Raw genomic sequence first — 22,595 nt, forward strand, 5'->3', positions numbered from 1 at the left:
TTATTAATATCTCTGCTGAGAGAAATGGATCCTTGCTATCCATTGTAGCTCCATCATAAATTTTATAATCTCAGCTAAGCCTGCCCTCAGTGTCATCTGTCCCAAAGACATAACTCCAGTTCATCCATTCTTTGCTCATAGCTAAAATTATCCATTTATGCCAACTCTCTCATAAAATCGTTCTGGTGTGCAATCACATCGTCTCATGTGGTGACCAGTGCACATTGTTGCTTAATGAGTGTTTTTTACAGTTCTAACATAACCACCACCACCCCTATGCCCCCCTCTTATATTGTATACCTTGGAAAATACAGGTAAGTATCATGTATTCTGCCTTGATCACTTCATCCTTCTGTCCTGCTACTTTTAGGATTTGCAGACTGACAATCCAGGGTCCTTCTGTCCCTCTACACTTATCAGTATCCCACCATTTTTTAAAAATATAAATGAAGAGTACCCAATTATTTTTTTTTCAATTAGGGCCAATCCACCTAACCTGCACATCTTTGGGTTGTGGGGTGAAATCCACACAGACATGGGGAGAATGTGCAAACTCCACATGGACAGTGACCCAGGGCCGGGATTCGAACCCGGGTCCTCAGTGCCACAGTCCCAGTGCTATCCACTGCGCCACATGCTGCCCTTCCCACCATTTATTGCCTTGCCTTGTTTGCCCTCCCCTCATGCTTTTCTGGATAGAATTTCATTTCCCACATTTCTCCCGACTCTTCATTGAATAGTCATTTTTTTAAACATCCAGAACAAGGTAAACAGGGCTTCTTTGTTTAACATCTCATTCAAAGAATATTAGCTCTGACAACATGAACAATCCTGTCTACTGTATTCACTGTTCCCAATGAGATTTCCTCTATATTGGGGAGGCTAAACGCAGACTGGGTGACCACTTTGCAGAATACCCTTGCTCAGCCTGCAAGCGCAACCTAATCTTCCTGTTGCATGCCATTTCAACTCAGCACCTTGACCTCATGCCCACATGTCTGTCCTTAGCCTGCTGAAATGCTCCAGTAAAGTCCAACATGAGCTGGGAGAAACATAGGAGCATAAAAAATAGGTGTAGACTATTCCGCCATTCAAGCCTGCTCTACCATTCAACATGATCATGGTTAATCATCTATCTTTATGCCACACTCCAGCATTCTCCCCAAACCTCTTGACACCTTCAAAGTCTAGCAATTGATCTATTTCCTTCTTAAATATATCCAGTGATTTGGCCCCACAACTTTCTGTGGTAGAGAATTCCACAGGTTCACCATACTGAGTGAAGTGATTTCTCCTCATAATGTACTAAATGGCCTTCCTCATATCTTGAGGCTGTGGCCCCTTGTTCTAGACCCTCCAACCAAAGGAAACAACATTCCTGCATCCAGTCTGCCCAGCTCGGTCAGAATTATATATGCTTCAATTAGATCCCTTCTCATTCTTCTAAATACTAGTGATTAAAGGTCCAGTCGATGAACCTTTCCTCGGACAACTATCCTGCCATCTCAGGAATCAGTCTGGTGAACATTTTCTGCACTCTCTCTATGGTAAGGATATTTTTTCTTCGATAACGAGATCAAAACTGCACACAATACTCCAGGTGTGGTCTCACTGAGGCCCTGTACAGCTGCAGTAAGATATCCTTGCTCCTGTACTCAAGTCATCTTGCAATGAAGGCTGACAAACAATTTGCCTTCCTAACTACTTGCTGTACTTGCACGCTTGCTTACTGTGACTGGTGTATAAAGGCAGCCAGGTATCCTTTTACATTAACATTTCCCAATCAATCACCATTTAAATAATACTGTGCCATTCTGTTTCTCCTTCCGAAGTGGATGACCTCACATTTATGCATGGATACATGCATCTGCCATGTACTTGCCCACTCACTCATTGGTTTAGGGGTATGATTCTCGCTTTAGGTGTTTTGGTCTCGAAACGTCCTGGGTTCAAATCCCGGACGAGCCCTTTGATGATGTTTTAGGGGCAGCACGGTAGCATAGTGGTTAGCACAGTTGCTTACAGCTCCAGGGTCATTGTCTTTGTGGAGTCTGCACGTTCTCCCCCTGTCTGCGTGGGTTTCATCCAGGTGCTCCGGTTTCCTCCCACAGTCCAAAGATGTGCAGGTTAGATGGATTGGCTATTCTAAATTGCCCTTAGTGTCCAAAACGGTTAGGTGGGGTTATTGGGTTATGGGGATAAAGGGGGATAGGGTGGAGGTGTGGGGCTTAAGTAGGGTGCTTATTCCTAAGGCCAGTGCAGACTCGATGGGCTGAATGGTCTCCTTCTGCACTGTATATTCTATGATTCACTCAACTTGTCTAAATCACCTTGAAGCCTCTTAGTATTCTCCTTACTACTCACCTTCCCACCATGTTTTGTGTCACAGCAAGCTTGGAAGTATTACTTTTGGTTCCCTTATTCAAATAGCTGTGAATAGCTGGGGCCCTAACACTGGGACCCCCACTAGTCACTGCCTGGCACTTCAATAAAGGTTTAGCACAGTGGGCTAAACAGCTGGCTTGTAATGCAAAACAATGCCAGCAGCGCGGGTTCAATTCCCGTACCGGCCTCCCCGAACAGATGCCGAAATGTGGCGACTAGGGGCTTTTCACAGCAATTTCATTGAGGCCTACTTGTGACAGTAAGCCATTATTATATTATTATTATAAAGACCCATTTCTTACCGGTGGGAGAGGAGCGGGCTTGTGCAGTATGTTACGATTGAAGTATTGAAAGTACATGAATGTTTGCACATTTTTGCCTTTTTTGCTTTCTTTCTGTTGATGTCTGTAACTGTTTACAAAGCCAAAAACTACCTCAATAAAATTGTTTGTTAAAAAAAAGACCCATTTCTTCCTACTCTCAGTTTCCTATCTGCTAACCAATTCTAAATCCATGCCACCGTATTACCCCCAATCCCATGTGTTATCATTGTGTACACTAACCTCTTGTGTGGGCTTTGTCAAAAGTTTTCCAAAAAATCCAAATACACCACATCCACTGTTTCACCCAAACGTATTCTATTAGTTACATCCTCAAAAAAACTCCAATAGATTCGTCAAACATGATTTCCCTTTCATGAATCCATGTTGACTTTGTCTAATCCCATTGATATTTTCTATTTTACCTACCACCAATGGTAGGCTAACCGGCTTGTGATTCCCAGTTTTTCTTCCTCCCTCCTTTTTTAAATAGCGGGATTACATTTGCCATCCTCCAATGTGCCGGAAGCAGCATCTCAGTTTCCGATGAGGCACATTTCGGCCCTAGGACTCCATGTTCAGTTCAACTTAGACCTTTCTCCTCCATCTTGAAACTTTTTTTTACATCCCACACATTTATTGTCTCAATGCAATATACACACCCCCCCCCCCCAACCACCCGCTACATGTCTCTTGTTCTTCAGGTTACTACAACTTGTTGCAATCTCTCCCAGCTGCCATTTAATATCCAACACATTTTTCCTCTCTTCAGTGCACCCCTGGGCACGAAGGGGCATTTATCATGGCCAATCCACCTAACCTGCACCTCTTTGGACTGTGGAAGGAAACCGGAACAGTGCTAACCACTGTCACCGTGTTGTGCAAACTGTGGGGGCAGATATGTAAAAATAAACCAACATGCCTAACCAGCTAGCTTTTCTTAACCATGCCTTACACTAGCTAGTTTCAGAAAAAGCTGCTTCCAACTTTACACATGGGAATCACGAAGTTTGTAGAACAGTGCCTCGAAGACCATTGAAATATTAAACAGGAATGGAAACAATTACAGGAAACAGGATACTTTGTGAGCAAAGTGATAAAAGTCGCGCCTCAAACATAAATCAACATTGAAACAGTTTAATGGATTACATGCAGCAGAAAATGTCTGCACGAGACAGGGAAAGAACAAGAATCAACTCAGTCCTCAGATAACACTTCCGCAATACTTTTTAAAACTACATTTGAGGTGGCGTGTAAGCTTTTCTGCAATTTACTGATGGGCACACTAAATAGTCTTTCTAGCTGTTGACTTTTATCGACTTAGATCAAACATTTTATCACCCACGCTGAACCTTGCCAGAAGGCGGATTATGGTTTTGCAGCTTTGATTTAATTCCAATAAGAGGGAATCAAGGAAAATCAGTGTGTGAAGTGTCATTGATTTCAATTGTAAAATGTTGCATTTGAAGCAGAGCGCCTGGCTCAGATCCAGCCTTGGGGAGAGCGAAGTCGAACTTTTAATTTGGACTGGCAGAGACAGAATCCCAGAAATGTAGCGAAATCCTGAAGGAGAAAAGCCATTTATTTGCAAAGTAGAATAACCGGGGTGTGTGGGGGGCATCTTGCTAATTCTTCAATCCATACTGAGAAAATTGTGAGATTTCAAAAGCTCCCATAGGCCCGAACCCCTTTTCCCGTTATCTGCCTGCCTGGCCTCCCATTGATTTGTGGCTGTGAATAATAATAATAATCAGCTTGTTCTTGTTTCAATGTTCTCAACTTTGAACGATCATGTGACCTCGATTCCTCCAATAAACACTGCAAATTCCTGCAGCTATTCCTTTAATCTCTCCCTCCCTCTCCTGATTTACTCCCAGGGAACAAAAAAGGCCAGGAGCGCCTAAAATTCCCGATATCCGAGAGCAAGACGCTTAACCGGCTGAAAGCTCCCCGAGGGGCCTTCGTGTCAATCTGATATTTCAGTGTCCCTTCCCAGCCACGTCACAGGGGAGTGAAGCTGCTTTAAATCCCGGAGTCCTGATCAAATTTCCTGCCATTCCCCCCTCCCTCCTCTCTGTGTGGACCGAATTCCTCTCTTCCCCCCCCTCTCACAGCGCCTTCAACTCGGCTCGCTCCAAGATGGTAAGAAAGTCATTCCTCTCCCCCCCCCCCCCCCCCCCATCCCCAGAATAAGAATGTTTTAAATACAATGTATGTTTTTTGTTTCATATTTTTGAACAGGTATTCAAAAGTGTTCCGTTTTTTGTCCTTCTGACCATCGCCTTGGTAAACGCTGAAGTAAGTTTGATCTCTTATTTGCCTCCCCCCAGACTCCCGTTTTCGCACCATCTCTGCTTCTTCTGGTTTTTATTTTTTTTATATATTTGTTTTGTTTTGCGGGCTTTGGGCGTTTTCAGCATCAATCGATTTTGATTCTTTTACGTGCAGATCGAGCGGGACTTTGTAGAACAGTTAGATTTCAGAGAGTCTTTTTTTTTGTTCGCCTTTGGTCTGTGCGCGGCAAATGGCTGGACGTGGCTAAATCTTTTGTTTCTCTCTCTGGCTGGCGAGCTTAGCATCTTCATTTGCTCTCGTTGCTTGATTTTTGTTTGAGAGGAGGTTGCGCGCGAAGACATGTTGAGAGAGGAGCTGAAAGAGGAGGTTTAATGATGTGGGGGTGGGGGGAATAGTCCAGGACCCAGCCGCTGAGAGGTTTTGGCTGCAAACTATTAAACGGGAGTCAAGTAGTGAGTGTGACAAGTTGTCCTCATGTCAATAGTTTGGGGGGTGGAATGGAAATCCTGCAACAACGACGATATAAATTTTAGGAAGCTTATAAGAAAAATAGATTGAAAATTTGTAAGAAAATCTCTAGTTCCTAGACAATTCAAAAAAATTTCATCTGGAAAATAAAGTCAAACAGACCCCACTCTATAAGTGAGGAGGGTCTCGTTCTTAAAGCGATTCTCTTCCCCCCCCCCCCCCCAAAACGACAATGTCCTTCCTTGCCCGAGCTCTACGGTTTAAACCAGTCACCACCCGGTTCTGTCCGTGTAACGTTGATGTGGTACTTGTATCGCCAGGGGAAAAGAAGAATGCTGACCGTGTCTCAATTTTGCAATGAGCAGCATTTCAAATGATCACTGCAGCTCCAAAGCATCGTTTTTAAGTGGCTCCACTTCAGCTGGTCATTTTGTCAAATCGATTTAAAGAAGTTCCTGTCTACTCAACAAAAGGCAGAAAAAAAAAGTTTAGCGGACTGGCCTAGATGTAAAAGTTAGGTATGTGTTTTTTCTCAAAAGATAGGCCAGTCCTGTTAAACCAATCCTTCAGTTTTGTGGGTTTTTAAGGGAAAGTATGTTGATTCACTGTAAAATAAAGCTCATTATTATTGTTATTTCTATTACTATGTTGGCTATACCCTAGTTGAATAAGGACAGAATAGTTTTCCTAGCTATTATAAAGTTTAAATTTCCCATGTCAATTGAACCTGATTAAATTATTAATCCTTGCCATTATGTTATGTTATAACTTTTTTCACATTTTTTAGTGCCCGATGACAGATTGGTAATTAGTTGGGAGATAGGAAATCGAGATCATGCACAAAGGATTTGTTCTTTTAATTAGTGGGATCTGGCATGTGGTGTTCCCCAGGGATCTGTACTGGGGCCTCAGCTTCTCATAATATGTTGACTTGGATAAAGGAATACAGATTTGTATATCCATTGCAGATGACTTTTGGAAGGCACAGTAAGTTTTTTGGAAGTTACAAAGGGACATAAATGATGACTCCAGGTTATTAGCAGATGGATTCAGTGTGGAGCAGTGTAGGTCATCTACTCTGGATTTGAGAAAGACATATATTTTCTTGCGGTGAATGACCAGATGCCATGGGGGAACAAAGGGATTTAAGGCTCTATGTACACTAATCGCTGAAGGTTGGTGTAGAATCTCAAGGAAGTGATTCAGTTGTACAGAGTGTTAGTTCGACCAAAGTTCTGTTTTGAGCACTGCATTTCAGGAAATATTTATTGCCCTTGGGATCAGCCCAATGCAGACCACCTGCACTGTAAATTCGATGATTCACCAGAATAATAAAAGCCTTAATGGGTTAAATTATGACGACCTGTTTCATAGGCTTGGGTTGTCTTCTATTCTATTTAGAAGATTGAGGGATGATCTAATTGAGGTGTGTTTAGAGGTGATTTGCTTAAGTTAGATGCAGAGAAATTACTTCACTGGTGAATAAATCCTGATCAAGAAAGCATGAGTTTGAAATTAGAGCCAGCATTTACGAGCCAAAACAAGAAGAAATGTTTAACAAGAAAAGCTAGTAGATATTTGAACTCGTCTCCTCCAAAGGTATGGCGACTTGAGTTAATTCAAATATTCAAGACTGATATTGGTAGCCATATTCTAAGATCACATAACTGAACTAGGCCTTGCTGTTACCTCTCAACCTTCTATTACATGGACTTCAGTTGTTCAGCCAGGCAGCTCACAATCGGCTTTTCGAGGGCAATTGGAGAAGGACAATAAATCACTGGCTTAGCCAGTGATGCCCGTATCACATGAATGAATCATGAGAAAAGCATATCTATGGGAAGACTCAGTTACTTATGTCAGATGTTTTTAATTGCCACTTTGCATTAGAAATCGATGCTGAGTTTTTACCACTTTAATCTTTCGAATCAACTCTACAAAATGGATGTGGTAAATTATTATCCTGTTTAGGAAGTTGGCTGAGTGGCAAGAGAGAGAATAGGGATAATGGGCAGGTACTCTAATTGATAGGATGTGGTTTGTGGTGTTCTGAAAGATCTACATTGGTGTCTCAGCTAGTCACTTTATTAACGACTTGGCTGATGGGATAAAATACAACGTATCCAAGTTTGCCAATGACAGAAAATAGGAGAAATTGCAAGCAACATACAGATGGGCAGAAACATGTTGAAGGATCAAGTGAATGGGCAAAATTGTGGTAAATGGATTTCAATGTAAGCAAACATTTATCATCTACTTTGCACCTTTTTTTTCTTAAATGGTGAAAAGCTAAAAACAGTCGAGGTCTAGAGATAATGGACATCAAAATGCCAGGAGCAGACACATAATACTGTAATCAAAAAGGCTAATGGAATGTTGGTCCGAGAATGCAATGGAGTAAAACACAAAGAGTCGTGCTTCAGATCCCTGGTTAGACCACATGTGGAGCCTGTGAGCAGTTCTGGACATCGAGGGTTGGTCTTGGAGGGAGTGTAACAGAGTTACCAGAATGCTGTCTGGACTCCCAAGGGTTGAATAACAAAGATTCCACAAACTGGTTGTATTCTTTGAAATTTAGAAGGTTAGAGCATAATTTTTGAAGTTTTCAGGATATTTAAGGGAAACGGGGAGAAACTAGTTCTATTGATTGGGGGAGTCCCTAATGAGTGAACACAGTCCAAAAATTAGAGCCAGACATCTTGGGTGTGAAATTAGGAATAATTTCTGCACACAAGGGGTGGAAGGACACTTGGTTTGGGTTCCGCAAGGGTCACTCAGCTCCTGACCTCATGAAAGCCTTGGTTCAAACATGGACAAAAGAGCTGAATGCCAGAGGGGAGGTGAGAGTGACTGCCCCTGACATCAAGGCAGCATTTGACCGAGTATGGCATCCAGGAGCCCTAGCTAAACAGAAGTCAGTGGGAATCAGAGGGGGGGAGGGGGGGGGACTCTCTGCTGTTTAGTCATACCTGGCACAAAGGGAAATGGTTGTGGTTGGAGGTCGATCATCTCCGCTCCAGGATATCACTGGAGGAGTTCCTCAGAGTAGTGTCCTCGGCCCAAATATCTTCAGCTGCTTCATCAATGACCTTCCATCATAAGGACAGAAGTGGGGATGTTTGCGGATGACTGAAAAATGTTCAGCGCCATTTGTGACTCCTTAGATGATGAAGCAGTCCATGTCCAAATGTAACAAGACCCGGACAATATCCAGACTTGGGCTAACCATCACACCTTAACATTCAATGGTATTGCCATTGCTGCATTCCCTCCACAATCAACATCCTGGGGGTTACCATTGATCAGAAACTGAACTGGACTAGCCATATTAATACTGTGGCTACCAAGGCAGGTCAAAGACTAGGAATCCTACGGCAAGTAACTCTCCCGCCACCTGGGCCAGGGTATTTATATCCTAGCAGTCCCAAGGAACAGTGGGGTTAGCCCGGCCCCCTCATCTGGGTAGTCCGCATTCGGATGAGGCCACAGGGACTTTGATATTGCAGATCCCTGGGCCTCCTGTAGGGTTTAACACCAGGCCTTGGGGGAGTAGTCCAGCAACTTTCACCACCTCTCTGGTGGCATTGCTGAGCAATAGAGAGTTGCAGACCTCTGCCACCAGCCCTCAGCAGGTGGGACTTCCACTCCCAGTGAAGGCTTGCCACTGTCCAATTAACTGCTTGATTGGCATTATTGCGCTAGGCCTTCCTGAAAAGAGGTGACATAGCTCTCCAGCCAACCTCCATAAATACTAGCCAAAGGGTGTGCAGAAGTTTGAAAATCTCTTTTGCAAATGGCAACTGATGTTGGATCAATTCTTAATTTAAGACCTCAGCTTGATAATGCAAAGGCAGGTGTATCGAGTTGGGTCACTGCTCAGCCCTGATCCAAATGAATGATGGAACAGGCTTCTGAGTCTACCTACTCTTTTATTCCTGCTATATAATCCTGGCTAGATTATTAAAGATGTCAAAATGGATCAGGCAACCTGATGGCATTTACTTGAGGAAATTCAAGGGGGAATGGGGGGGGGGGGGGGGGGGGGTTGCTGTGTGATTCCCCCCTACTAATCTTCATTTAGAATGACTGGGTTAGATTCGGAAAGCAGTTTACTTTACAGGGAGTTGTTGAACTTTAAACTGGAGTTTCTGTAAACATTCGGACAGGAGCTTGAAGGTTGCTCACGACCAAATTGACCACATGTAAAAGGTAGGTTGGGATTAAAAAATCATAGAAATTTACAGCACTAAAGCAGGCCATTCAGCCATCACAATCGGTAGCATGGTGGTTAGCATAAATGCTTCACAGCTCCAGGGTCCCAGGTTCGGTTCCCGGCTGGATCACTGTCTGTGCGGAGTCTGCACGTCCTCCCCGTGTGTGCGTGGGTTTCCTCCGGGTGCTCCGGTTTCCTCCCACAGTCCAAAGATGTGCGGGTTAGGTGGATTGGCAAAGCTAAATTGCCCGTAGTGTCCTAAAAGTAAGGTTGGGGGGGGGGGGGTTGTTGGGTAACGGGTATAGGGTGGATATGTGGGTTTGAATAGGGTGATCATTGCTCGGCACAACATCGAGGGCCGAAGGGCCTGTTCTGTGCTGTACTGTTCTATGTTCTATGTTCTAATAGGTGCTGGCCAAGAAAAAGCTATCCAATTTAATCGTAAAATTTACAGTGCAGAAGGAGGCCATTCGGCCCATCGAGTCTGCACCAGCTCTTGTAAAGAGCCCCCTTCCCAAGCCCACACCTCCACCCTACCCCGATAACCCAGTAACCCCACCCAGCACTAAGGGCAATTTTGGACACTAAGGGCAATTTAGCATGGCCAGTCCACCTAACCTGCACGTCTTTGGACTGTGGGAGAAACCGGAGCACCCGGAGAAAACCCACGCAGACACGGGGAGAACGTGCAGACTCCACACAGACAGTGACCCAAGCTGGGAATCGATCCTGGAGCTGTGCAGCAATTGTGCGAACCACTGTACTACCGTGCTAACCCCACTTTCAAGCTCTTGTTCTGTAGCCTTGCAGATTACAGCGCTTCCAAGTGCATATTTGCATACATTTTAAATGTGATGAGGGTTTCTGCCTCTAACACCCCTTCAGGCAGTGCGTTCTAGAACTCCACCCTCTGGGTGAAAAGGTTTCTCCACAACTCCCTCTAATCCTACCACTTACTTTAATTCTATGCCCGTGGGGTTATTGGCCTCTTGCTAAGGTAATTTTCTTCCTATCCACTCCAGGTACCTCATAACAGCCTCCTCTGTTCCAAAAAACCAATTGCAGCTATTTCAGTCTTTTCTCAAAACTAAAATACTCCTTTCCTGCCAAGTTCCTTACAAATAACATTGGATATGATCACATCCTTCCTATAATGTGGCAACTAGAAATGTGCACTGTGCACATTGTTGTGGCCGTCCTAGTGTTTTACACCATTTTAGCATAATCCTCTGGCTCTTGTGGTCTATGCCTCGGCAAACAAAGGGAAGAGGGAAGGATAATCTATCCAGAGCTTAGACTTGTGCTCCAAAGGTATGAGTTCAAATCCCACCACAACGATTGAGGGATTTTAAATTTAATTAATTAATAAATCTGGAATAAAAGCTAGTCTGTTTCTACAAAAAACCTAACTGGTTTATTAATGTTCTTCTAGAGATGGAATCTTGTTGTCCTTACCTGGACTGACCACCCAGTGTCCAACCTAGGCATTAGAAATGACAAAAGGTCAGTCGACCCTGCAAAGTCCACCTCTCGACACATGGGCGACATGTGTCCAAATTGGAAGAGTTGTACCACTGACAAGTTTAACACAGTCCCAGTGAACCATGTCTGATAGTTGATGTTCCAGCCAACTCCTGGAATGGCTGAAGACTATCCCTTGAGTTTATCCTGATCCACTGTGTGAAGACAGATCCACCAGAGGTGTAAACACGAAGGTAGAGGGTCAGGAGAGAGTGACGCTAGGAATCTTCAACATTGACTGCAGTCTCCATAAAGCCTCCTGGCATCAGGTCAGACATGGACAAGGAAGCCTCCTGCTGATTGCGATCTATTGCCCTCCCTCAGTTGATGAATCAGTTCTCCTCCATGCTGAGCACCATTTAGAAGCAGCACTGAGGGTAACAAGGGCACGGCATGCACTCTGGGTAGATAATTTTAATGCCCGACTGGGCACAATCAACAGGAGAGATAAAGTACTGACTTCATCCTTGCCAGTCTACTTGTCGCAGATGTAACTTGAGGTTCTAATGGGCCTTCAGCAGAAACCAGGATTGTATTCGACCACAATCTATAATCTCATAGCCCAGTATAACCCTCACTCTACCATGACCATCAAACCGGAGGACCAATAAGGAATGTAGGGAAACATGCCAGGAGCAGTATTGGGCAAACCTAAAAGTGAAAGGCCAACCTGGATGATTCTACAACACAGGACCACTGTAAACAAAGTTGAGCAATTCAAAACCCAGTCTGATGTAAGCTCTGCAGTTTTGTTACATTCCATTGTGACTGGTGGTAGAAAATGTAACAACTAACTATAGGAGGTGGCTTCACAAATATCCCAACCTCAATTATGGGAGCTCAGCTTGTTGAAGCAAAAGACAAGGCTGAAATCTGCACATGTCTTCAGCCAGATGTGCTGAGTGGATGACCCATCTCGACCTCCTCTTGAGGTCCACAGCATCATTAGATGCCAGTCTTTGGCCAATTTGATTCACTCCATAGGATAATACGCACTCTGAGCACGCACTCAGCAGACAGACAGGGACATAGATTGAGGAGCACCAGACCTCGGCTCACAGTGGGTTATCATCACCCTTGTGCCTTGTGTATATTGACCCGCTGATGGTGCTGACACAGGCCTATTCTCCTGAAGTGATGTAACACCAACCCTGGGAGGGTAAAACAGGGTGATGAAAGTGGGGGGGAGGAGAGGCACAGTTGTGTGGGGATGGTGAATCAGATGGAGGGGGGGGGAGAGAATGAGAGGATTGCACTGACGAAGAAAGCCATGTCCTATGAGAAGAGGTGAGGGCCTTCCTGTCCTCCACCCTCTGGCTGGCCCTGGGGGCCCACCCCTGGCTCTCCTCCAGTCCTTGAAGGTCTGGCTTCTCCTTGTCGTCGTTGTCATCGTCCTCCTCCTCCGATGGTTGCATGTTCCTCCTCCACCTCTTGTATGTCGCTGCACTGCTGTGCCAGGTTGTGGAGGGCACAGCACACCACCTGCAGGTGACCCTCCAGGGGAGGTATACCTCACCACTGGAACGGTCAAGGCATCAGAACCACATTTTGAGGAGTCCGACACGCCACTTAATGACAGCCTAGGTGGCCATATGGGCCTTGTTATATCTGGTATTTGGCCTCCGTACTGGAGTATTTAGCCAGGCCCTAAGAGGGCCAACCTGTTGTCCCGGGGTGTCGCTTGAAGATGCAGGGGATTTCCAACTGCCCCAGGTTGTAGCTGTCGTGCACATTCCTGGGAAATGCGCACACGCGTGTGACCATGCAAGTTGAATGTTCAGGGAGTGGAACACCTTGTTAATGAAGGACACTCCCGGATCACCCAGTGCGCTCAATGCGACATGCCTGTCACCCCCTGGACCTGGGGTATCCTGGCCGAGAATCCTGCTGCCCGGGCATCTTGTTGGACTTGATCCAGGTCATTACCCAGGCAAACAGGACATTCGTAACTTGTTCAAGCACATGCACTGTCACAATGTTTCTCGGTTCTGTGGTGATATGCATCACTGTAAATACACAAGGGGTTAATACAATACAAATACACTAAGACTAAATAAACACTAAACATTAGAGGGACCATCAGAGATATCATGACACACAGACATTGCACCGTAAGATTGGACACTACCAATAGGCAGTCAAGACACACCCAGACGTGACACTACCACAAGGGGGCTACCCATATAAAAGGGCAGGGCACACATATTCTTTCTCTTTTCCACAAGCGACACTCAAGAGAGACAGGAGCAGATCGGGAAGCATCACACCCACCGCATGGATTAGAGCAGACTGGTTAGTTAGATTGCGTTACTATAGTAAGATCAGCAGGAGAGTCGAACTCCAGTAGGTGAATTGTTAACTGTTCAATAAATGTGTTAAATCTATCTCTAAGTCTGAACCTTCCTTTGTCAGAGTATACACCAAGGAAGCAGCTTATGCTACATGACGCAGCTTAACACAACAGGTTCCACTACATTGCACTATCCAAACATTCAAGCCATCCTTTGTTCTCACCAATGTCCTGGTTTCCAGTACGAGTTCCAGTTCCCATTCACCTGAAGAAGGAGCCGTGCTCCGAAAGCTCGTGTTTGAAACAAACCTGTTGGACTTTAACCTGGTGTTGTAAGACTTCTTACTGTGCTCACCCCAGTCCAACGCCGGCATCTCCACATCATGGCTACCATTGACACCGCAAACTGCCGGCTCAAAGTGGAGAGGATCTCCAGGAAGAGCCATTCACCTGAAGAAGGAGCCGTGCTCCGAAAGCTCGTGTTTGAAACAAACCTGTTGGACTTTAACCTGGTGTTGTAAGACTTCTTACTGGTTTCCAGAGTGGTGACAAAAAGTGATGCTGTGTAGGTTTCTTCCAGTATTGATGTGTCAGTCGTATTGATTGGTATTCCTCTCTGACAACCTTAGCCTGGCTTTCGTCTCACTGCCCGGAAGCTGTTACTGCCGTCAGATGGATCCACCCCAGTCAGAGACTGCTGACCACTTCCTGAGCCGTCCCTCACATCATGCAAACAGACACGTGCCGGCCCTTGAGCGGCTTGATCATGGATATGTAGGTCATGTGTTGCTGATCAGTGGCGGGGGACAAGCCGAGCAGAGGGTGAGTGCCAGAGCGGAGCTCTAAGTTGGGGCCACCACTGTTGGCATCGTGTGCCCACCTGGCCACCCCCCCCCTCTCTGCCTCACACCACCATGTCACTTAAAATGCCACAAGCGTGCCACAACCAATCGGGGATTACCCCATGGCTGTCATTCTTAAAAGTAGTGTCTTGGTCATTGCAACCTTCTTCCCACTATCAGGAATGCTGTGAACGATCACTCTGCAACCCTCCTGACACCTTCCCATGACCCACTGCATTGCGACTGACATTGGAAAAACTCTGCTTCATGATGCGATCCAACATGCCCTGCACATGCACCTCCGACCACACATCAGGGGCCTCTGGACCCCAAACAACCACTAGGCCAGGTGCTGGTTCCCTCCCCAATCCACACACCCACTCATGTCACAGGGATGTTTCCAGTGCTTGGATGTTAGAATGTTGGCTGCTGCCTCTGTGGTGTTGATGCGTCCGGAGTTCAGGCAAAGTGTCTGGGCCCCTCAACCTGAATGGTGTGCTAGGCAGTAACAACTACCTGTGTCATGGAACATGCATCCTTTTGGGGACTCTGAAATGCCCACATTACTAGAAATGCCAATTCCCCATTCGCAATAGCAAGTGGCTGCCATAGTGAGTGGGAGTTAAAGTGACCTTCGCCATATTACTGCGGACGGGGCCCTGACAGACCGGCAGCAACTGGAGCTGCCCCATTGTGGTTATACATTATCCAGGGAGGGCATGCCGGGCCCGAGAGTGCTGGACACCACTCCCACCGGATGCCAAGAATGAGAGGCAATCACTGGTCATCAAGGATTCCCATAGTTTCTTCTTCAGTCAAGGGGCCAGTTCACCTAAACTACACGCACTACAAAAGAAAGGGATTCTGTTGGCCTGGCTGGAGCAGATGGTAGCATGGTGTGCGGATGTTACACTTAACAATATAGGGCAGGTTCAATGGGCTTTCTTCTGTCCTTCACTTACAGGATATCTAGCCTTTAGAATTCTTTACTGTAGAGGCTGGGTCATAAGTATGTTCAAGGCTGTGTTAGATAGATCAGTAAGGGAATCAAGGATCATTGAGTGGTGGAGCATACATAAGAACATAAGAACTAGGAGCAGGAGTAGGCCATCTGGCCCCTCGAGCCTGCTCCGCCATTCAATGAGATCATGGCTGATCTTTTGTGGACTCAGCTCCACTTTCCGGCCCGAACACCATAACCCTTAATCCCTTTATTCTTCAAAAAACTATCTATCTTTACCTTAAAAACATGTAATGAAGGAGCCTCAACTGCTTCACTGGTCAAGGAATTCCATAGATTCACAACCCTTTGGGTGAAGAAGTTCCTCCTAAACTCAGTCCTAAATCTACTTCCCCTTATTTTGAGGCTATGTCCCCTAGTTCTGCTTTCACCCGCCAGTGGAAACAACCTGCCCGCATCTATCCTATCTATTCCCTTCATAATTTTAAATGTTTCTATAAGATCCCCCCTCATCCTTCTAAATTCCAACGAGTACAGTCCCAGTCTACTCAACCTCTCCTCATAATCCAACCCCTTCAGCTCTGGGATTAACCTAGTGAATCTCCTCTGCACACCCTCCAGTGCCAGTATGTCCTTTCTCAAGTAAGGAGACCAAAATTGAACACAATACTCCAGCTGTGGCCTCACTAGCACCTTACACAATTGCAACATAACCTCCCTAGTCTTAAACTCCATCCCTCTAGCAATGAAGGACAAAATTCCATTTGCGTTCTTAATCACCTGTAAACCAACTTTCTGTGACTCATGCACTAGCACACCCAGGTCTCTCTGCACAGTGGCATGCTTTAATATTTTATCGTTTAAATAATAATCCCGTTTGCTGTTATTCCTACCAAAATGGATAACCTCACATTTGTCAACATTGTATTCCATCTGCCAGACCCTCGCCCATTCGCTTAACCTATCCAAATCCCTCTGCAGACTTCCAGTATCCTCTGCACTTTTCGCTTTACCACTCATCTTAGTGTCATGTGCAAACTTGGACACATTGCCCTTGGTCCCCAACTCCAAATCATCTATGTAAATTGTGAACAATTGTGGGCCCAACATTGATCCCTGAGGGATACCACTAGCTTGATTGCCAACCAGAGAAACACCCATTAATCCCCACTCTTTGCTTTCTATTAATTAACCAATCCTCTATCCATGCTACTTTACCCTTAATGCCATGCATCTTTATCTTATGCAGCAACCTTTTGTGTGGCACCTTGTCAAAGACTTTCTGGAAATCCAGATATACCACATCCATTGGCTCCCCGTTATCTACTGCACTGGTAATGTCCTCAAAAAATTCCACTAAATTAGTTAGGCATGACCTGCCCTTTATGAACCCATGCTGCGTCTGCCCAATGGGACAATTTCTATCCAGATACCTCGCTATTTCTTCCTTGATGATAGATTCCAGCATCTTCCCTACTACCGAACTTAAGCTCGCTGGCCTATAATTTCCTGCTCTCTGCCTACCTCCTTTTTTAAACAGTGGTGTCACGTTTGCTAATTTCCAATCCACCGGGACCACCCCAGAGTCTAGTGAATTTTGGTAAATCATCATTAGTGCATCTGCAATTTCCCTAGCCATTTCTTTTAGCACTCTGGGATGCATTCCATCAGGGCCAGGAGACTTGTCTATCTTTAGCCCCATTAGCTTTCCCATCACTATCTCCTTAGTGATAACAATCCTCTCAAGGTCCTCACCTGCCATAGCCTCATTTCTATCAGTCGCTGGCATTTTATTTGTGTCTTCCACTGTGAAGACCGACCCAAAAAACCTGTTCAGTTCCTCAGCCATTTCCTCATCTCCCATTATTAAAACTCCCTTCTCATCCTCTAAAGGACCAATATTTACCTTAGTCACTCTTTTTTGTTTTATATATTTGTAAAAACTTTTACTGTCTGTTTTTATATTCTGAGCAAGTTTACTCTCATACTCTCTCTTACTCTTCTTTATAGCTTTTTTAGTAGCTTTCTGTTGCCCCCAATAGATTTCCCAGTCCTCTAGTCTCCCACCAATCTTTACCACTTTATATGCTTTTTCCTTCAATTTGATACTCTCCCTTATTTCCTTAGATATCCACGGTCGATTATCCCTCTTTCTACCGTCCTTCCTTTTTGTTGGTATAAACCTTTGCTGAGCACTGTGAAAAATCGCTTGGAAGGTTCTCCACTGTTCCTCAACTGTTCCACCATAAAGTCTTTGCTCCCAGTCTACCTTAGCTAGTTCTTCTCTCATCCCATTGTAATCTCCTTTGTTTAAACACAAAACACTAGTATTTGATTTTACTTTCTCACCCTCCATCTGTATTTTAAATTCCACCATATTGTGATCGCTCCTTCTGAGAGGATCCCTAACTATGAGATCATGAATCAATCCTGTCTCATTACACAGGACAAGATCTAGGACCGCTTGTTCCTTTGTAGGTTCCATTACATACTGTTCTAGGAAACTATCGTGGATACATTCTATAAACTCCTCCTCCAAGGTTGCCTTGACCGACCTGGTTAAACCAATCGACATGTAGATTAAAATCCCCCATGATAACTGCTGTACCATTTCTACATGCATCAGTTATTTCTTTGTTTATTGCCTGCCCCACCATAACGTTACTATTTGGTGGCCGATAGACTACACCTATCAGTGACTTTTTCGCCTTACTATTCCTGATTTCCACCCAAATGGATTCAACCTTATCCTCCATAGCACCGATGTCATCCCTTACTATTGCCCGGATGTCATCCTTAAATAACAGAGCAACACCACCTCCCTTACCATCCACTCTGTCCTTCCGAATAGTTTGATACCCTTGGATATTTAACTCCCAGTCGTGACCATCTTTTAACCATGTTTCAGTAATGGCCACTAAATCATAGTCATTCACGATGATTTGTGCCATCAACTCATTTACTTTATTCCGAATACTACGAGCATTCAGGTAAAGTACACTTATGTTGGTGTTTTTACCTCTGTTTTGAATCTTAACATCTCCAGTTTTATTCCTTTTAGTATTACTGGGCCTATTCACTGAGCTCCCCTCAGTCACTGTACCTTGTACTGTCGCCCATTTTGATTTTTGACTATGTCTTCTCTGCCTTGCACTTTTCCCCTTACTTCCTTTTGCTTCTGTCCCTGTCCCTGATGGCCAAATGGCCTACTTCTGCTCCTAAGTCTTGTGGTCTTTCCTGCATATTTCAAAGCCATAGACCAGTGGATGACATAAAATTGGCCAACTTCCATTTGTGCAGCATTAGAGATGTGTACCTAAACAGAAAATTGATCAAAACAACAATAAGGAAGCTGCTACTTGATCGACATGTCTGTGAGAGGAAATAACTGGTGTAACTGTACCTCCCAGAACGTCCATGTTCAAAAGTAACTGGGAAGCTTTACTCATTGCATTCTTTCTTCTACAACTCTCTCTTCCATTGTTATGGCTTGCTGCACGTATGCTTAATTGGAAAACTAACTAATTTTCTAAACCAAGGGTGTCAGAGTATGTCTGCCTCAAATCTGTGCTAAAACCGTGAATTCAGAATTGGTTCCTGATGTTACTGCAGAGAAGCAGTATGAGACTCCCTCTCAAGCTCACTTCTGTTTGACACCACATGGCGTGCAAAGCAAGCGTGGTATTAAACCAGGTGTAAAGAAATGTCCACAGTACCTCTTGAATATCGTAGTCACTTTGAGCATAAAATAATTTAACCGTCCTACCGTTTGGACTGGCCAACCATTGAACACCCAATTATTGGGAAAGAAACTCTGGGCTGGATTCCTCCGTCCCATCGGCCAGGCAGGCAAGAGGTGGACAATGGAGAGCTCCATTGTCTCGGGCGGGATTCTCTGGACGGACACAGCCTCTTGTGTCATGCCTAGCTTTCCTAGGCAGAATTTGTTTTCACCCAGACTGTGTAAGCAAGGCACTATGGCTGAAACCTATACTTCACTTTATTACTAATGTCATGTGAGAGTACCTTTTAAGAAATGGATGTTTAAGCAATGTACCTTTAAGAAAATAGTGATGTCAGAGTGGATGGAGCTGAGCTCACTTCGGCCATTTTGAGGTTAGTTCTCAGTTTTGGTTTCAGTTTGAAGAAAGCTTGGGTGTGGCTGTGAGCTGCATTGCTGGTGAGCTCTGCCATGAAGGACTATCTCTTAATCCTTTGGTGAAATCAGAATTGTAAAAAGGTCTCGGTATTGAATATACAGCTAATGTGCTTCTGTTTGAAGGATTTGTTAAGTCTTTTGGATGTGTTGTGGGTTGGAGGAGGGCGGATCTCTGACATATACCGAGTAATGCAGGAGGTAGATGATGCCTCGGTGGAGGAGCTGAAGGGTAAATGGGAAGAGGAGCTGGGTGAGGAGATTGAGGAGGGGACATGGGCGGATGCACTGGAAAGGGTGAATTCCTCCTCTTCCTGTGCGAGGCTTAGCCTCCTACAGTTCAAGGTGCTGCAGAGGGCCCACATGACTGGGACGAGGATGAGTAGGTTTTTCGGGGGCGAAGACAGGTGTGCTAGGTGCTCGGGGAGCCCAGTGAATCACGCCCATATGTTTTGGGCATGCCCAGCGCTGGGGGAATTTTGGAAGGGGGTAGCAAGGACGGTGTCGAGGGTGGTGGGATCCAGGGTCAAGCCAGGCTGGGGACTCGCAATTTTTCGGGTTGCAGTGGAGCCGGGAGTGCAGGAGGCGAAAGAGGCTGGTGTCTTGGCCTTTGCGTCCCTAGTAGCCCGGCGGAGGATCTTGCTTCAATGGAAGGATGCGAGGTCCCCAAGTGTGGAGGCCTGGATCAATGATATGGCGGGGTTCATTAAATTGGAGAAGGTGAAATTTGCCCTGAGGGGATCGGTACAGGGGTTCTTTAGGCAGTGGCAGCCTTTCCTGCACTTCCTGGCGGAACGGTAGGGAAATAGGCCGGCAGCAGCAGCAACCTGGGGGGGGGGGGGGGGGGGTTTGGAGGGAGGGAGAGAGAAGTGTGTACATGGGTTTGTGGGATGTGGCGGGTGTTATCTCTTTCCTTTCTGTTGTTTACCTTTTTTATTGTTTTCGATTTAGTAGTTGCTTTTGTAGGGGGGTGGGTGTTGTTCTTGGGTTTTTACAATGGTTATTCTGTTAATATTGTTTTGTTGTTTATATTTTGTGAAAACCTTAATAAAAATTATTTTTTTAAAAATGTCTTTTGGTGTGTAAAGGAGCAGTTTGCAGGATAGGGTAATGTATTATTTTTGGTGTTACGTTTGAAGTAAGGGGTGTTAAGAGATCCAATGTTTATTTAAAAGATTAATTTGAGTTCATGGAATAAACATTGTTTTGTTTTAAAAACCACGTGTCCATAATTGTAATACTACACCTGGGGAACAAGCCGTGTGCTTCAAAAGCAGCAATCTATTAAAGGTGGGGGTTGGTTGAACTCCATGATACATTTTGGGGTTCTGAAAACACCTCCCCCATAACACTAATCAAAGACTAGCTTCAGTATATTGCGGCCATAATTAATTGCTTCTCAACGCAACAATGCGTTTCATCTCGGGTTCCCTCTGATCAGCTCAACTCCCCTGGCTCCCAGTCCTGAGCAACACCCCACACCCTCACATAAGGAGGGCAACTGTATCAAGAGAGCTTCTGGAGAAAGTTTACATCAACCCAAGTCTGCCGCTATGTAAGGACCGTAACAATCCAGCTGCTCCTCTAATCCCATCACGTCAGCCTGCATGGATAAGACCACACACTGTAGCAAAAAGTAACAGCGGAGGTCCTGTGGCAGCAGGAATGGAACCAACATGCCACCATTAAAAATCACTTCCTCATAGACCCCACAACCCACCTGGCTTCAACCAGTCATGCCAACATTGGGCACTAAGCCGTTAGCGCACTGGCCATGGCCTTTGCGTAGCAAATTGGCACAAGGGGACCCAGGCTGCAGCTGTGGTGTACCCCATGACTCGTATCATTGAAGACTGTCCCCCTCAGCGGAAGGCTCAAGAAAACTGCACTGCAGAAGTCATTACCTGTCGTGATGATTACTGCACACGCTTAATAAAAAAAAATTCCTTCACATTGTAAAGCTACATAATGCTACAAAAAAGATGGTTTACATTTGTATATGCGAGACTAAAGTAAAGCAAGCATACACATATGTAACCATAGTAAGACATTTCAGGCCCGCAGGGAGCACTAGCCAGCAGACAGATGATGATTTCACAAGTGTAGCCATAGGAAAATCTGTTGGTAGGACTGGATGTTGGATTAGTGTGTAATTAACCTGATGTCCCTCTGCCCTTCAGTCACACTTATTGGAGGAGTGTGAATGTTTTCGAACGATTCTCTCTTGTGGGAAGAGGAAAGAGGAAAGGGTCTTGATGACAGAGTGATTTGAAATTTAACCTTGCTTGGTTTTGCCTCTGGGTATTTTAACTGCTCAGAACCTACACATTTGGTGGCATGTCACATTTCTAAAAATTGTAGCTATCCGAGAACGTAGGGTACGACAGTGTAATAAATTAGCCCACAATGCAAATCTGTTCCCTTGTTGCTGATGTAAGAAAATTGAAGCAGTCTGATACCACAACCTCTGCCAGCAAAAGGCCTTCAAAATGTAAAGTTTCAAAAAGGCAACTACTTTCATCTCATTGCTTTTATCTTTGTCAGTTTCATTGCTTGAAAGGGTGTAGCATTAGTTTTGATAAAATCATGCTATCTAACGGAATTTCAGCTACCTCCAGTTTTCAATCCAGTATTAAAGTAGAGAAGCTGTAAAATAAGTAGTGAAAATGATCCTTCACTCACTGGTTAGCTTTCATAGTCAATATAACATGTCAGTAAATGGTACTACTGTATTAAGAGACATTTGCATTTGAAAAGATGAGGGGTGGAATGAAAAATCTTTCATTTGTGGTGGCGGTTTTTCGGGGGTGGGTTTTGAGTTCCCCACCAATATCCAGTGACACTCGAGTCACTTTGGGCCCTGGGGAGTTTCTCAGCGGTATAGCCCACACTTAGAATTACCAGTGGGGAGCTGAAGATTGGGTCCCCATTTTGGAAGGGTGCCCCGAACTCTTAAGTGAGCTTGACGACGACCCCCTGCATCCCCCATCCATGGGAAATGACACCCCCCTAAGTGAGGATACCCTGCTATGGGGATCCTGCACACCCCCCACCCTTCAAGCTACCCTCCTTTCATGGGCATGTCCCCCCTTGTGCCCTGACCCTTGGCACTGACACCCAGGCAGTGTGCCAGCCTGGCAGTGC

The 22,595-nt window shown here is 45.1% G+C and overlaps 1 protein-coding gene across 1 annotated transcript in view; it reads left to right on the forward strand.

The window, feature by feature from the left end:
* Positions 1–4,558: 4,558 nt before the first annotated feature.
* The window catches only part of fstl1b (follistatin-like 1b), a 140,814-nt gene continuing 122,777 nt past the window's right edge, over positions 4,559–22,595 (forward strand). Inside the window, exons 1-2 of the mRNA XM_038801905.1 lie at positions 4,559–4,847; positions 4,947–5,003. Of these exons, the coding sequence (XP_038657833.1) occupies positions 4,845–4,847; positions 4,947–5,003 (60 nt within the window). The 5' untranslated portion in view covers positions 4,559–4,844. The remainder of the gene's footprint in view (positions 4,848–4,946; positions 5,004–22,595) is intronic.

Source organism: Scyliorhinus canicula, chromosome 7, assembly GCF_902713615.1.
Source record: "Scyliorhinus canicula chromosome 7, sScyCan1.1, whole genome shotgun sequence".
Taxonomy (NCBI): Eukaryota; Metazoa; Chordata; class Chondrichthyes; order Carcharhiniformes; family Scyliorhinidae; genus Scyliorhinus; species Scyliorhinus canicula.